At 42.8% G+C, this 13,345-nt stretch overlaps 2 protein-coding genes across 2 annotated transcripts; both read right to left on the bottom strand.

Moving 5' to 3' along the window:
- Positions 1 to 9,585: 9,585 nt before the first annotated feature.
- LOC136781817 (uncharacterized) lies at positions 9,586 to 10,872 on the bottom strand. Its single transcript, XM_066740817.1, has one exon. The coding sequence runs from the start codon at positions 10,870 to 10,872 to the stop codon at positions 9,586 to 9,588; it is 1,287 nt and encodes a 428-aa protein (XP_066596914.1).
- A 336-nt stretch (positions 10,873 to 11,208) lies between these two features.
- LOC136781816 (uncharacterized) lies at positions 11,209 to 13,254 on the bottom strand. Its single transcript, XM_066740816.1, has one exon. It carries the CDS (start codon positions 13,252 to 13,254, stop codon positions 11,209 to 11,211), a length of 2,046 nt encoding a protein of 681 aa, XP_066596913.1.
- Positions 13,255 to 13,345: the final 91 nt, after the last annotated feature.

Raw genomic sequence — 13,345 nt, 5'->3', positions numbered from 1 at the left:
CGTCGACTCCCACTCGTGCAGATTTCGACGAGTTTAAACGGGACGTGCACGACATGATCGGTCAGCTGCGAGATGTGGTTTTGCAGATGCGTACTACATCCGCAGTCCCGACTGCTCCTGCTCCAAGGGAAGAGTACTTCCCAGAAGAGGAAGAGCCGAGGGAAACATACCGTCGCCCTAATAGAGGTCACTTTCAGACACCGCGTTTTCCTCGATCTCTCGCAAATCGGGACTATGCCGCGCAATTCAACCAACTACATTCTACCTTAAAGAGAATGAACGTTTCGTTTAGCGGCAAATCCGGTGAAGATGTAGAGGCTTTCTTAGCGCGTATTGCGGAAACTCGCATTATTTTCGATCTTCCAGATGCGGAACTATTAAAGTACCTCCCTTTGCTTTTATCGGACATGGCTCTCCACTGGTTTCGTAGTCACCAGCGAGATTGGGAGAATTGGGTACATTTTGAGCGTGCCTTTCGTTCGCGTTTCGGAGCTCGCTCATTCCAAGTATCTCTGCGCGTAGAAATAGCCCAACGTACGCAGGCAGAAGATGAACCCGTGGATCATTATCTCACGTGCATCCGCGTACTATTAGAAAGAGTCTCGCCGCCCATGTCGGAAGAAGAGTGGATCATTTGGGCTCACACTAATATGCTTCCGCGAATCCAAGCGCTTATCGATATTAATAACGTAGTATCTTTCGATGCGTTAGAATCCCGCGCTATACAGATTGAGAGTAGTTTAGCCCGGCAAAATAGGTATCGAGCTCCCCCATTACCAGAACACTCTCTTTTTCCGGATTTAGCCTTCGGACGACCTACTCGTCGTACACGTACCGCAATGACAGCCGAAGAACAACCTGTCCTGGCTATCCAGGAGAAGACTAAGAAAGAGAAACCTTCGCGAGACCCTCCACCAGTTCCGACCATCATACCGCCGGCTCCAGCCACTACGACTAACCCTTTCGTCATGGAACCTTCGGAAGCCCAAACTTCTTTCACCGTAGATTCCCTCTGTTGGAATTGTCAGGAGAAAGGTCATCGTTATTCGGCCTGTCCGAAAACTCGGACTCGTTATTTCTGTCATAAGTGTGGTCGGGATGGATTTACCGTGCGTAATTGTCCGAAGTGTACGGGAAACGGCCAAGGGACACGTTAAATACCGGATCGTGTCCGAAGATAGATATATCAAACGTACAGCTTCCAGCGGTGCAATTAAATTCATGTCGACTTTCGCGAGAATTCTCGTCCGGTATTGAGAAAATATATTCGCTTTCTACCGCCCTTTTGTATATAGAAATTCAGGTTCAGGGCCACACCATTTTAGCTCTAGTTGATAGTGGCGCATCTCGTTCTTTTATTGGGAAGTCGGGCCTCTTGAAAATTACGACGGCCAATGTATCCGTATCTACCGTTTCGCCCATTTCGATAGTGACCGCGGATGGCCATCGGGAAAACTTATCGCAGTGTTATAGTCTCTCATATCAAATAGAAGGTCGAAGTCAAGTTATTCCTACCTTCTTCTTTCCGTCCCTCGCCGTACCCTTCATTTTCCAGATCGATGCCTTACAAATTTTTGGTATTATTATTAATTATGGAAACCGCACATGGAGTTATCGTGACGAACCGAATCGACAGTATAACTTCGTGGATGCTCGGGACAACGTGCCCTATTGCAACGCACTTCGAGTCCTTAATGATTGCGAATCGGTGCGTTTAAAAACGTTCTTGGATGAACAAATTCCGATATTAAAACAGGCCCCGGGATTAACGAGTCTGACCGAACATCGTATCATCGTAGAAACTCCGACAGCGATCAAACAACGATATTATCCCGTTTCGCCGGTTACTCAGCAGGCTATAAACCAGGAAGTAGATCGACTGTTGCAGGAAGATATCATTTAACCTTCGAATAGCGATTGGTCATCGCCCATAGTTATGGTACGAAAATCGAATGGTTCCTATAGGTTTTGTCTAGATTTTCGTAAAGTCAACGAGGTGTCGCGAAAAGATGCTTATCCCTTACCGTTCATGAACGCTATTTTGGATAAATTACGATCAGCCAATTATATTTCCGCCCTCGATCTTAGTCAAGCATACTTTCAAGTGCCAATGGAAGAGTCCAGTAAACCCATCACCGCGTTTACGGTACCAGGTCGGGGACTGTTCCAATTCAAACGGATGCCATTCGGGCTAACAGGCGCTCCAGCGACTTTCCAGCGGTTATTAGATAAAATCATTACACCGGATATGGAACCTCACGCTTTCGCTTACTTAGATGACATTATTATCGTCACGAAGACTTTTTCGGAACATCTCGAATGGTTAGATAGAATCTTTAAGCGAATTACTGCTGCCGGACTCTTGATCAACCCGGATAAGAGCGAATTCTGTAAAACTAGCGTCACCTATCTAGGTTTTATTGTCGATCATCGTGGTCTTAGTACCGACCCTGAGAAAATTCGGCCGATTATAGACTACCCCGCACCGCGTAATATTAGAGAACTACGTCGTTTTCTCGGTATGGCCTCGTGGTACCGCCGCTTCGTTCCCGATTTCGCAACGATTGTCGCTCCGTTAAACCAGTTGCTCAAGAAGAGTCAGGTTTGGGTTTGGGCTACCCCACAATCCAACGCGTTTGATACCCTAAAACGCAAACTAACTTCGACACCCACGTTAGCTTGTCCTGACTTCAATCGAACCTTTTGCCTTCAAACCGATGCGAGTAACGTCGGACTCGGAGCCTTGCTCACGCAAACTCATGAGCAAGGAGAATGCGTTATCGCGTACGCAAGTCGTACTCTCACCCCAGCCGAAGGGAAGTATACCACCACCGAATTAGAGTGTCTTGCTGTTCTATGGTCAATTAAAAAATTTCGCGGTTATTTAGAGGGATACAAATTCATGGTTATGACCGATCACAATAGTTTACGTTGGCTTAACAACTTAAAAGATCCATCCGGTCGTTTAGGCAGATGGGCTTTAGAATTAATGCAATACGACTTCGAGATCGTATATCGGAAAGGCTCCCAAAATTTCGTACCGGATGCCCTTTCACGCATACCCAGCTCCGGTGAGCACGAGCTTTGTTCTCTCGCCGTTTCTATGAACTACCCCACAACGGGATGGGCCGATACTACCGACTCGTGGTATACAACTCGTCGTGACACTCTTAAAGCCACTCCCTTTAAATTCCCGGACTGGAAGATTGAGAAGGATCTCTTGTATTATCGACGTAGTTCCAGTCGATACCATGAGGAACTGGAAGACCTCGAACCGTGGAAGCTAGTCGTACCGAGTGAGTTTCGCGAAGATCTTTTGCATGAATTTCATGAAACCCCCATGTCAGGTCATCTAGGTGTCGATAACACCTACCACCGAATTAATCGATGTTTTTATTGGGTTGGGATGTATCGAACCGTCCTGGATTTCGTCCGTAAATGCGATATCTGCCAGCGTACCAAAGTGTCCCAACAACCACCAGTGGGATTAATGGGACGTAGATTCGTGGAACAGCCTTGGGAAATAGTCGCGGTCGATGTCATGGGCCCACTACCGAAAAGCTTACATCAGAATGTCTATATCGTTGCTTTCCAAGACCTTTTTACGAAATGGATTGAATGTCGGGCCGTACGTACCGTAAATGGTGCGAAAGTTAAAGAACTCCTTCTTGATCTGGTGATCACCCGTTGGGGAACCCCTCGAGTGCTCCTGTCAGACAATGGAACCGAGTTCGTAAACAAACTACTCGAGCACGCGTGTCGGGAATACAAAATTCACCATTCGACCACTCCCGTGTATCATCCCCAGGCCAACCCTGTCGAACGTATTAACCGGGTCGTCAAAACCATGATCACAGCGTTCGTCGGTAAAAACCAACGTGAATGGGACGCACACTTATCAGAGTTCAACTTCGCCTACAATACCGCCCACCACTCCGTTATCGAGTGTAGTCCGGCTTTCCTAAATTTCGGTCGGGATTTCAAGCCTCTTCCTCGAGAACTCGAGAGGGTCAACGATACGCCTCTCGCCGCTGACTCCTCTACTGTAAATCCGTGGAGAGAACGTATGAAACGGATGAGAGATCTTCACGAGTGGGTCACTTCCAAATTAGAGTCCGCATATCAACAACAGGCCGAAAAATACAATTTACGACGACGAGAACGGCCTCTGAAAATTAACGACTTAGTCCTCTTTCGGCACCGACCTCTTTCGTCCTCCGCTAATTTCTTCTCAGCCAAACTCGCTCACCGTTATCAAGGACCGTATCGCGTAATTCACTTCCGTTCTCCTACAGTTATCGAAATCGAACATGTAGAAGCTAAAACGCGTATCAAAACGCACGTCAACGATGTAAAATTATATGTCCAGTAATGTCGTCCGCAGTTCCCGTTGTGCTCGTCTCTTCCCATCCTCTGTAGATCGGGACTCACCGCTATTATTTTTTTTTTTAGCCACTGTAGGGTGTCTCGTCCCGACTTTCGACTCCCCCGCCGCGATGTGGTCGCCGAGACCAAGGGAGAGGTTCTCTCCTATATTAAGGAGATGCTGGACGTCTGGCCAGAGCTGGAGGCGGAGGTCCTCTCCTTCATTTATCGTGACCCCCCGCCCCCCGTGCAACGGGGATGCTTCAATTGTGGCTCTCCTAGCCACAATTTCTCCCGCTGCCCTCGGCCTAGGACAAAGGCCTTCTGTTTCCGGTGTGGACGGCGGGGATACTCCACGCGGACCTGCCCGCGATGCAGTCCTCGATACCAGCGCCCAGCCCCATTGGAGGTCGACCTTTCGGGTGAACCAGGGCCTTTCCAGCGCCGATAAGGCCTCCCCTCTCTCTACCTATACGCCCCTGTATATATTATGCCCTGAGGGCCTTCGATAAATATATCTGTGTTTTATATATCTTTGGCATTCCATTTTATTTTTGACGCTGACAGACACACCGACCTCTCGGAACATCACCAACCTCGGACTCATGCATCGGGAACTAATATCATTTTCTTCCCTACCGTAGCTACCGTTTACAGGTTTACCAGGGTCACGGGAATCCTAACTTGGGAATACGGTGATTTCGAGACATTAGTTCTTCTTTTGGAGCTTCCTCCTTTCCTTTTTCGCGAGTATTCGAGATTCGATAGCGTAATTGCGTGAAATAGTATTTGCGACCAGTATATTGTGTTGGTTACGTGTAGATTCTCGTATAGTTCCTTGTACATACTTTCTCTTCTTTAGGTTACGTCTTCTTACGATTCTGAGTTTCGGTGAACTCTGTATCGTATTACTTTAGTTTGCTTTTGTACAGATTTCGATTCGTATCGTGTATATCGCTACAGTTAGTATAGATTAAGATTACGTTTTGTATGAAGTATATTCTTTATCGTGTATACCTTTTCGATTCCGTACAGTACCGTGTAGATAATTTCGTCTAGTATAGAACCTTACAGTGCGTATCACGCTTATTTTGTACAGATATTTTGCAGTACCGTGTATACCGTTTAGTATTAAGCTACCGTTATATTATCGTGTAAATAGCCCATCTCTAATATAGCGTTTCTTTTCGTTTTTGAAAATGCCGACTTACGACTACTACAGATTCACGTAGCACTTGGGACGAGGAGCTACCGATTCCGTATGACGTTTACGTCGAATCCAGTTACGTCCTCGCGTATCGTCGTTTAGTGAGGTGAGGGGTGTTCGACCTCGATTCGGTCTCTTTTTCGTGGGAGGATAGAGTTGTGACCATGTACTATTTTAAGATAGTACATGTTCACTAAAAAGATATATATATATATCTATCTATAGAACATTGAGACATATTATGGTCATATTATCAAGGCCATAATATCATGTCCTATACGCTTGGCCTACCTATCATCCGAAATATAGTATAAAGTTCGATGATTGATAGGTCATAAAGTAGAGTAACGATCGTGGCCCATAAGTCGTATGTTAAATGGGTCTAACCAACTACGGCCTTCCGCGGCTCCCGAATATTCAAGTTGAATTTTCGGAAGAAGTTAGACCTTGGATCTGATTGGTAGTACCAATAGCTTAATCGGCTCCGCCAATTAGATTTAGAGTTACGAAGAGTTGGGGATAAGGGACCAACAGCTCGTTGCTGGTGTCTCCCGATTTTTGCGACACTCGTTATTTAGTTCTGAAAAGGATCAGACGTATTTTCGGCAACTCGTTATCTAGTCCTGAAGGAGATCAGTCGCGATCTTAGCAACTCGGAAATTGAAGACTCGCATCGTAGCAAGTGAAAAGTGTGGAAGCTACTCGACTCCGCTCTGCTCAGCTCTGCCCTGCCCTGCTCTGCTCTGCTTCGACCTGCTCTGCTCATCTCGGCTCTACGCTGCTCGACGCTGCTCTGTCCTGCTCTGCTCTGCTCTGCTCCGATCTGCTCTGCCCTGCTCTGCTCTGCTCGACGCTGCTCTGCGCTGCCCTGCTCTGCTCTGCTCTGCTCCGATCTGCTCTGCCCTGCTCTGCTCTGCTCGACGCTGCTCTGCGCTGTCCTGCTCTGCTCTGCCCTGCTCTGCTCTACGCTGCTCGACGCTGCTCTGTCCTGCTCTGCTCTGCTCTGCTCCGATCTGCTCTGCCCTGCTCTGCTCTGCTCGACGCTGCTCTGCGCTGCCCTGCTCTGCTCTGCTCGACGCTGCTCTGCGCTGTCCTGCTCTGCTCTGCCCTGCTCTGCTCTGCTCTGCTCCGATCTGCTCTGCTCCGATCTGCTCTGCCCTGCTCTGCTCTGCTCGACGCTGCTCTGCGCTGCCCTGCTCTGCTCTGCTCGACGCTGCTCTGCGCTGTCCTGCTCTGCTCTGCCCTGCTCTGCTCTGCTCTGCTCCGATCTGCTCTGCTCCGATCTGCTCTGCTCAGCTCTGCTCGACGCCGCTCCGCTCTGCTCTGCTCTGCTTTATCCTGCCTAGCCGTCGTTCTCCAGCTCCAACGGAAAAGGTTAGCGGGAGTCCCAGCTCCTAGAAATCCTTATTTCACGAGTAAACTTCGGAAAACGCGCTTAATAGCCGTGAAATCGTCAAAAACCACGAATTACGAGTTAAACATACTCCCAAAGTGCGTGGATTGGGAATTAGGGACATAAATGAGAAATTGGAACAATAGTCTAATATCGAGAAACTTTGAGATTCGCTAGTAATTCAAGGACACCGTCGTCTTTGGGTTTTCGGATATGAAATGTACATAATTTTTATCTATAACTTACGTTAAGTCCTTTTATCGATTACCGTGTATATAATGTCGTATTAAAGTATTGTATTTTCCGAGAAATTGGTTATGCGCTTACAGTATAGTTGATGGGTCGTATTCGGGTATAAAGAGTGACCGGGATATTCGTTCAGTTTCGAATTTCAGTTACGTTTCGTACAGTTCGTCGCGTTTAACCAGGGGTGCATCCCGAGGTCGAATTCTCCCCGAAAGGAGCTACCTCGTTCGATCACCTCGTGGTAATACAGTTCGTTTTCTCGTCAGAAGGAACCCCGGAGGTGAATTCTCCCAGAAAGAGCTACTCCGTTCGGTTCTCTTCGCGAGAGTATAGTTTCGTTTAGTTAAAAGGTCGCAGGAGAAATACCTGCCTTGGGTAGGCCTTTATTTGATTAGTTAGTTGTTTAGTGAAGAAATTCGTTGGATTGATCCCGAGCACTCCGGAAAACCGTTTTCTACGCCATTTCGAGTTATAGTTTTGTAGAATACGAATAACGATCTATGCGCTATGAAGTCTGACAAATACAGCAATGTCTTTTTGGAAATATAGACACTTTATTATCGAATATAGTATGTAGTGATTTGACCCGAACTGCCAAATCCTTTTGCATTTTACGTTTCAGGAACTCACCCACTCTCCGCTTCCGCAATCCTACTCTTATATTCACTGAGCTAGTTGGCATTTTAGTTTGACGAATACAGTATTTTGCAGTCACTACAGTACAGTGGTTCTTTCGGGAACCTGGCGCCCAACTTACGTTACAGATTTGGATTTAGTTACAGCTTACGAATATCTTAGGGTATGCCAAAATTTTTGTAGTGTAGCAACGTCCAAAATGTCAAAATTTCTTGCACGTTTTCAAAGTGATTTTTTCCTATGTAATTGGCGTTGAAAAAATTCTTGAACCACATATTCTGATGTAAAATTGCATGCTCTTTCAGAATCCGTTGCCAGAATCATGATAAAACTCACAGGAAAAGAGATATGCTCGATTGAAACATAAAAAACACCTAAATTTTCGAAAAAAAAAAATTTTAGGATTTTTTTTCGAAGTGTTACGGTGAAGATATCACCTTGCGACCGTGATCAAAGGTGATCATGGGAGTTGAAGTTTAACAGGGAATTTTTTTGTTGACCTTGAACCATCGCTTCTTTACAAAATGGCGGAAAAAACGAATTTTTTTTTTCAATCTTCATCAACTTTTTTCTCGAAATCTATGGTCTTTAGAAAAAAATTCATAAGAACAAAAATGCCTTAGAATCGCTCGAGGAACATTCTCAGATTTTTTCAGAATTTTTTGAGACAATTTTTGATTTTCCGGGAAACTTGTGAAATGGAATTTTCAAAAATGTCTCCAAAAATTCTGAAAAAATTTTAGGATGTTTCTCGAGTGCTTCTAAGACATTTTTGTTCTTATGAATTTTTTTCTAAAGTCCATAGATTTCGAGAAAAAAATTGATAAAGTTGAAAAAATAAAAATTCGTTTCGGCCGATGTTTTGAAAACCTATTGGTAAAAAAACGTTCTGTCTACGAAAACTCGGAAAAAATTTTACAATATTGCTCGAATGATTCTAACTTATTTTCATTCTTTTTTCAAAGACTTATAGATTCCGACAAAAATTTCATCCTTTATTTCCATTTCATTTCGGCAGATAAGCGTAATTTTTGGTCTCATGTATTCATGAATATTTGTCTTGTTTCATCAAATAATATTCCCTTAAGATCTTATTTGTAATTCCATTTATTTATTCTTCGGTATTGGGATGATAGATTGTTCGTACGGTGCAACCTATTCGATGGATTCGTAATGCTGAACTGAACTATTGTAGGGTGTAGCGAAAGGGTATCCCCTCCACTCTTTTCTTCGACCTCACCACGTTGTCACGTGAACAAAGATCTTATTTATTATTGGCGGACTCAATTGAGCGCGCTATTTGTGATTTCCTTTAGGTATATAATCGTGCACGATTGATATTTGATAATATGATTGGGTTTTATATATTAAAAATTATAGTGGACATGTATGTATGTATCCATATGTATGTACGTATGCATCCATATGTATGTACGTATGCATATGCCATATGCTTATGAATGAATATGCAAGACTTGTGTGATATTTGTACGAAACATACTCCCCCCTGTTGGAGGGTACCGAACAATGGTTGCTTAAGTTGTGCGTACGAACAATTCTTAACAAATGCGTTCCCATAATTTAAAAATACATAGACGAATATTAAAATTTAAATACATAATTATTTTTATCCAAGAATAACTTATCGATACAATTATAACATGAAAATATATCTTAATAATAAATAAAGTAATCTTATTAACTATCTTTAAATAGATAATTGTAAGCAATAATGTAGTTATAAAGGTTCAGTTGGTAATGGGCAAATATATTTAACCCCTCTTTTTAGTTCACCGTTAGTAGTTTTGAGAGTTACGGTTCGTACTATGCCGTCTTCACCAGGGTGCGTGCTCACTACTCTTCCCATGGCCCATTGAGAACATGGAAGCGTCTTATCCTTTATAAGCACGATGGTTCCAATTTTGAGGTTATAGTCTTCCTTTAACCATTTACTTCGTTTCTGCAATTCATTAAGATACTCCGTGCTCCATCGTGTCCAAAAGTTTTGGCGAACCTTGCAGATGTGTTTCCAAGTGGACAATCGGTTGGTGTGAATGTCCGCATAATTGGTTTCCGGTAGCATAGTGATAGGTTTACCTATCATATAGTCAGCAGGTGTTAGTGCTCTCGGAACATTTGGGTCTACAGAAAGGTACGTTATTGGTCTAGAATTTAGGATTCCTTCGACTTCGATTACGAATGTATTTATCTCTTCGAAAGTGAAGAGTGAATCGCCTATAACGCGCTTGAAATGATGCTTAAATAGCTTTACTGAGGATTCCCAGAGTCCTCCGAAGTGAGGAGCTCCGGGTGGAATAAAATGCCATTTTATTCCATGTTGAGTTGCGAAAATTTCAGTGTTTTCCCGATGTTTCTTGGAATTAAATAACGCATACAACTCCTTCAGTTGATTATTCGCACCAACGAAATTTGTCCCATTGTCAGAGTAAACCTGCTCTGGGATACCGCGTCGACTGATAAAACGACGAAAAGCTGCAAGGAATCCTTCTGTAGTAAGATCGCTTACTAATTCTAGATGCATGGCCTTAATGGTCATACATATGAAGATACAAACGTACACCTTGATTTTGTTCCGATTGCGAAATTTTTTTTCTTTAATGTGAAATGGTCCGCAAAAATCCATTCCCGTATGCGAAAACGGAATTGCCGGTCGAACTCTAGAGGATGGCAAATCCCCCATTTTGTACTCGATATTATTTGGCGAAATTCGACTACATTTTACGTATGCCCTTACGATTTTTCGCACTTGATTGCGACCATCACATATCCAATATTTCTGTCGTATTTGGCCCAATGTCATTGAAATACCAGTATGATAATACAGGTTATGCGTGTCTCTAATAATGCTATCTGTTATAGGATGTCGATTGGGTAGTAATATTGGATGTTTTTGTGCAAACGTTAGATGCGAGTTCTGAATGCGCCCGCCTACACGAATTAGCCCATCTTGGCCCACAAACGGACTTAAATTTGCTAGTTTACCTTTATAAGGTGTCTTTTTCATAAATTTTAATTCTTCTGTAAACTCGTGCTCCTGAACTAATTTTAACAAACGTGTTTCGGCCTCTTTTAACTCCTCTTTATTTAACGATCCAGAATAATGATTATTTCGTCGCAAACGCAAACAATACGAAATAACTCGCAGGAGCTTATTAAAGGAAGAATACCTATTAAGGAAATCAGGTGGAGAACTTACCGATTGAAAACAATTAACGGTTCGGAGTTCCGGAATTTCATTTATTTGCGTAAATTCTTGTGGCCAAATAATTTCCGGTTTCGCTAACCACCACGGACCGTCCTTCCATTCTATATTTTGCAAATATTCATCGGGAAGCTGACCTCACGATAGCGCGTCTGCTGGATTATCCTCGGATTTAATATGCCGCCAACTTTGTTGATAAGTCAATTCTTGTATAATAGCGATTCTATTAGAGACAAACATTTTCAAGAGATGCGGATCAGTGTTGATCCAATGGAGTACTATCATTGAATCGCACCATAAAACGGTTTTACTTATTTTCGGCAGATCGAGAATGACGTTTACTTCAGAGAACAATTTTGCTAATAAAAGAGCTCCACATAACTCTAATCGTGGAGTTGTCAATGACTTCAAAGGTGCAACCTTTGACTTTGCGCAATATAACCTGATTTTTACTGTGCCATTACTTGTGCGGGATCGTATGTATATGCAAGCTCCGTAGCCTTGTTTGCTGGCATCACAGAATCCATGAACTTGAATTTCTTCGAATTCATCTGCCAATAAATAACGTTCAAAAGAAATTAAACCTAACGAATTCCACTGATCTATAAACCTTACCCATTTCGTGTAAACTACTTGAGACACAGATTCGTCCCAATGAATATTAGAACGCCAGATCTCTTGCATAAGTACCTTGACGTAAAATATTATCGGCCCTAGTAACCCTAACGGATCGTACAGTTTAGCAATCTCGGATAGCACCTTGCGCTTTGTTAGGTTTTCTAATCTTTCGATTGGTTGAGGATAATAGACAATACAATCATTGCCAGTGTTCCACGAAAGCCCTAAAGTTTTTAATGTTTGTTCATTATCCTTGATTAAGTTCTTGTGAACTGCACTTGAAGGTAAATCTTTAATTATTTTGGGATCGTTGGATGCCCACTGTTGTATATTAAAATCCCCTTTGGCCAATAACCGAATGATTTCATCACGTAACGAACATGCTTCTTGAACTGTTTCTACGCCGGTCAGTAAATCATCAACGTAAAGGTCCGTTTTAAGAACTTTAGACGCCTTGGTGTAATATACCATTTCATCATCGGCTAGCTTGTGTATGGTACGTATCGCTAAGAATGGAGATGATGCTACGCCAAAAGTTAATGTTTTAAGCTCAAATGTTTGAATCTTATTGTTTTGTCTCCATAATATCCTTTGATAACATCTGTCCGATTCGCTAACCCATACTTGGCGGTACATTTTTTCAATATCCGCATTTAAGACATATTTATGTTTACGAAAACGCAATAGATGTAAAAATAATTTGTCCTGAATAGTTGGACCAGTCATCAATATCCCATTGAGCGAGAAACCTCGATCAGTTTTCGCAGAGGCATCAAAAACCACTCGTACTCTAGTAGTGTTACTATTTTCTTTAATAACGGCGTGGTGTGGCATATAATACTTTGTATCGTCTGGTTTTTTTACTAATGACATGTGCCCTAAATCGATATATTCTTCAAGAACCCTAGTGTACTCTGCCTTTAGATTGCTATCTCTGTTTAGTTTACGTTCTACTGATAATAATCTATTATACGCGTTTGTATATGATTCACCAATTTCATCCAATTTTATTCGAAACGGTAAATTCACTGTATACCGACCGTTGTCACCTCTCCGAACGGTTTCTAAAAAGTAGTTTTCGCAATCCATTTCGCAAATTGTAACCGTTTTATCCGCAGAGACTTCTTCGTTTTCCCAAAATCTAGTTAAGGCCCTTTCAAGACTTATCGAATAACATTTATTTTTAGCCTGTTCCCTTGTTAAAACCTCACCGGCTATCACCCATCCCAACCTCGTTTTTTGTAAGTACAAATCTCCTCCGCTTTCACCCAACTGGATTTGACCAATAGCTAATAGTCCAAGAGTAACTCCTGATCCTAATATTAAATCAACTGGCTTAGGTAAATGAAATTCTGGATCGGCCAGATGTAGATTCCGCGGAATCTTAATTAGATCTCGAGGTATAATTTCAGTTAGAAGAAGATCAGTTATCGTTGGGATGACGATACAATTCAATACTTTATTGAAATTATTGTACATAGACTGAATAGTTATATTCGTTTGCCCTAATGCGTATGTATTTATGTTATTAATTGCACCGACAGGGATTTTTTGCGCATTTATCATACAACCTAATTTCCTTACGACTGTTTCCGTAATGAAGTTATTAGTGGCCCCTGTATCTAATAACACTCTAATCCTCTCAGAATGTCCGTTG

The sequence above is a fragment of the Prorops nasuta genome, unplaced genomic scaffold, assembly GCF_024137725.1.
Source record: "Prorops nasuta isolate Cenicafe-Biocafe unplaced genomic scaffold, Cenicafe_Pnas_1.2 PNAS00024, whole genome shotgun sequence".
In the NCBI taxonomy this organism is placed as follows: domain Eukaryota; kingdom Metazoa; phylum Arthropoda; class Insecta; order Hymenoptera; family Bethylidae; genus Prorops; species Prorops nasuta.
Note: the sequence above shows the minus strand (reverse complement) of the source record. Positions and strands in the feature narration are given on the sequence as shown.

What these genes read in the sequence shown, in the direction of transcription:
- LOC136781817 (XM_066740817.1), bottom strand. Translation starts at nt 10,872, where the DNA reads ATGAAAAAGACACCTTATAAAGGTAAACTAGCAAATTTAAGTCCGTTT.
- LOC136781816 (XM_066740816.1), bottom strand. Translation starts at nt 13,254, where the DNA reads ATGATAAATGCGCAAAAAATCCCTGTCGGTGCAATTAATAACATAAAT.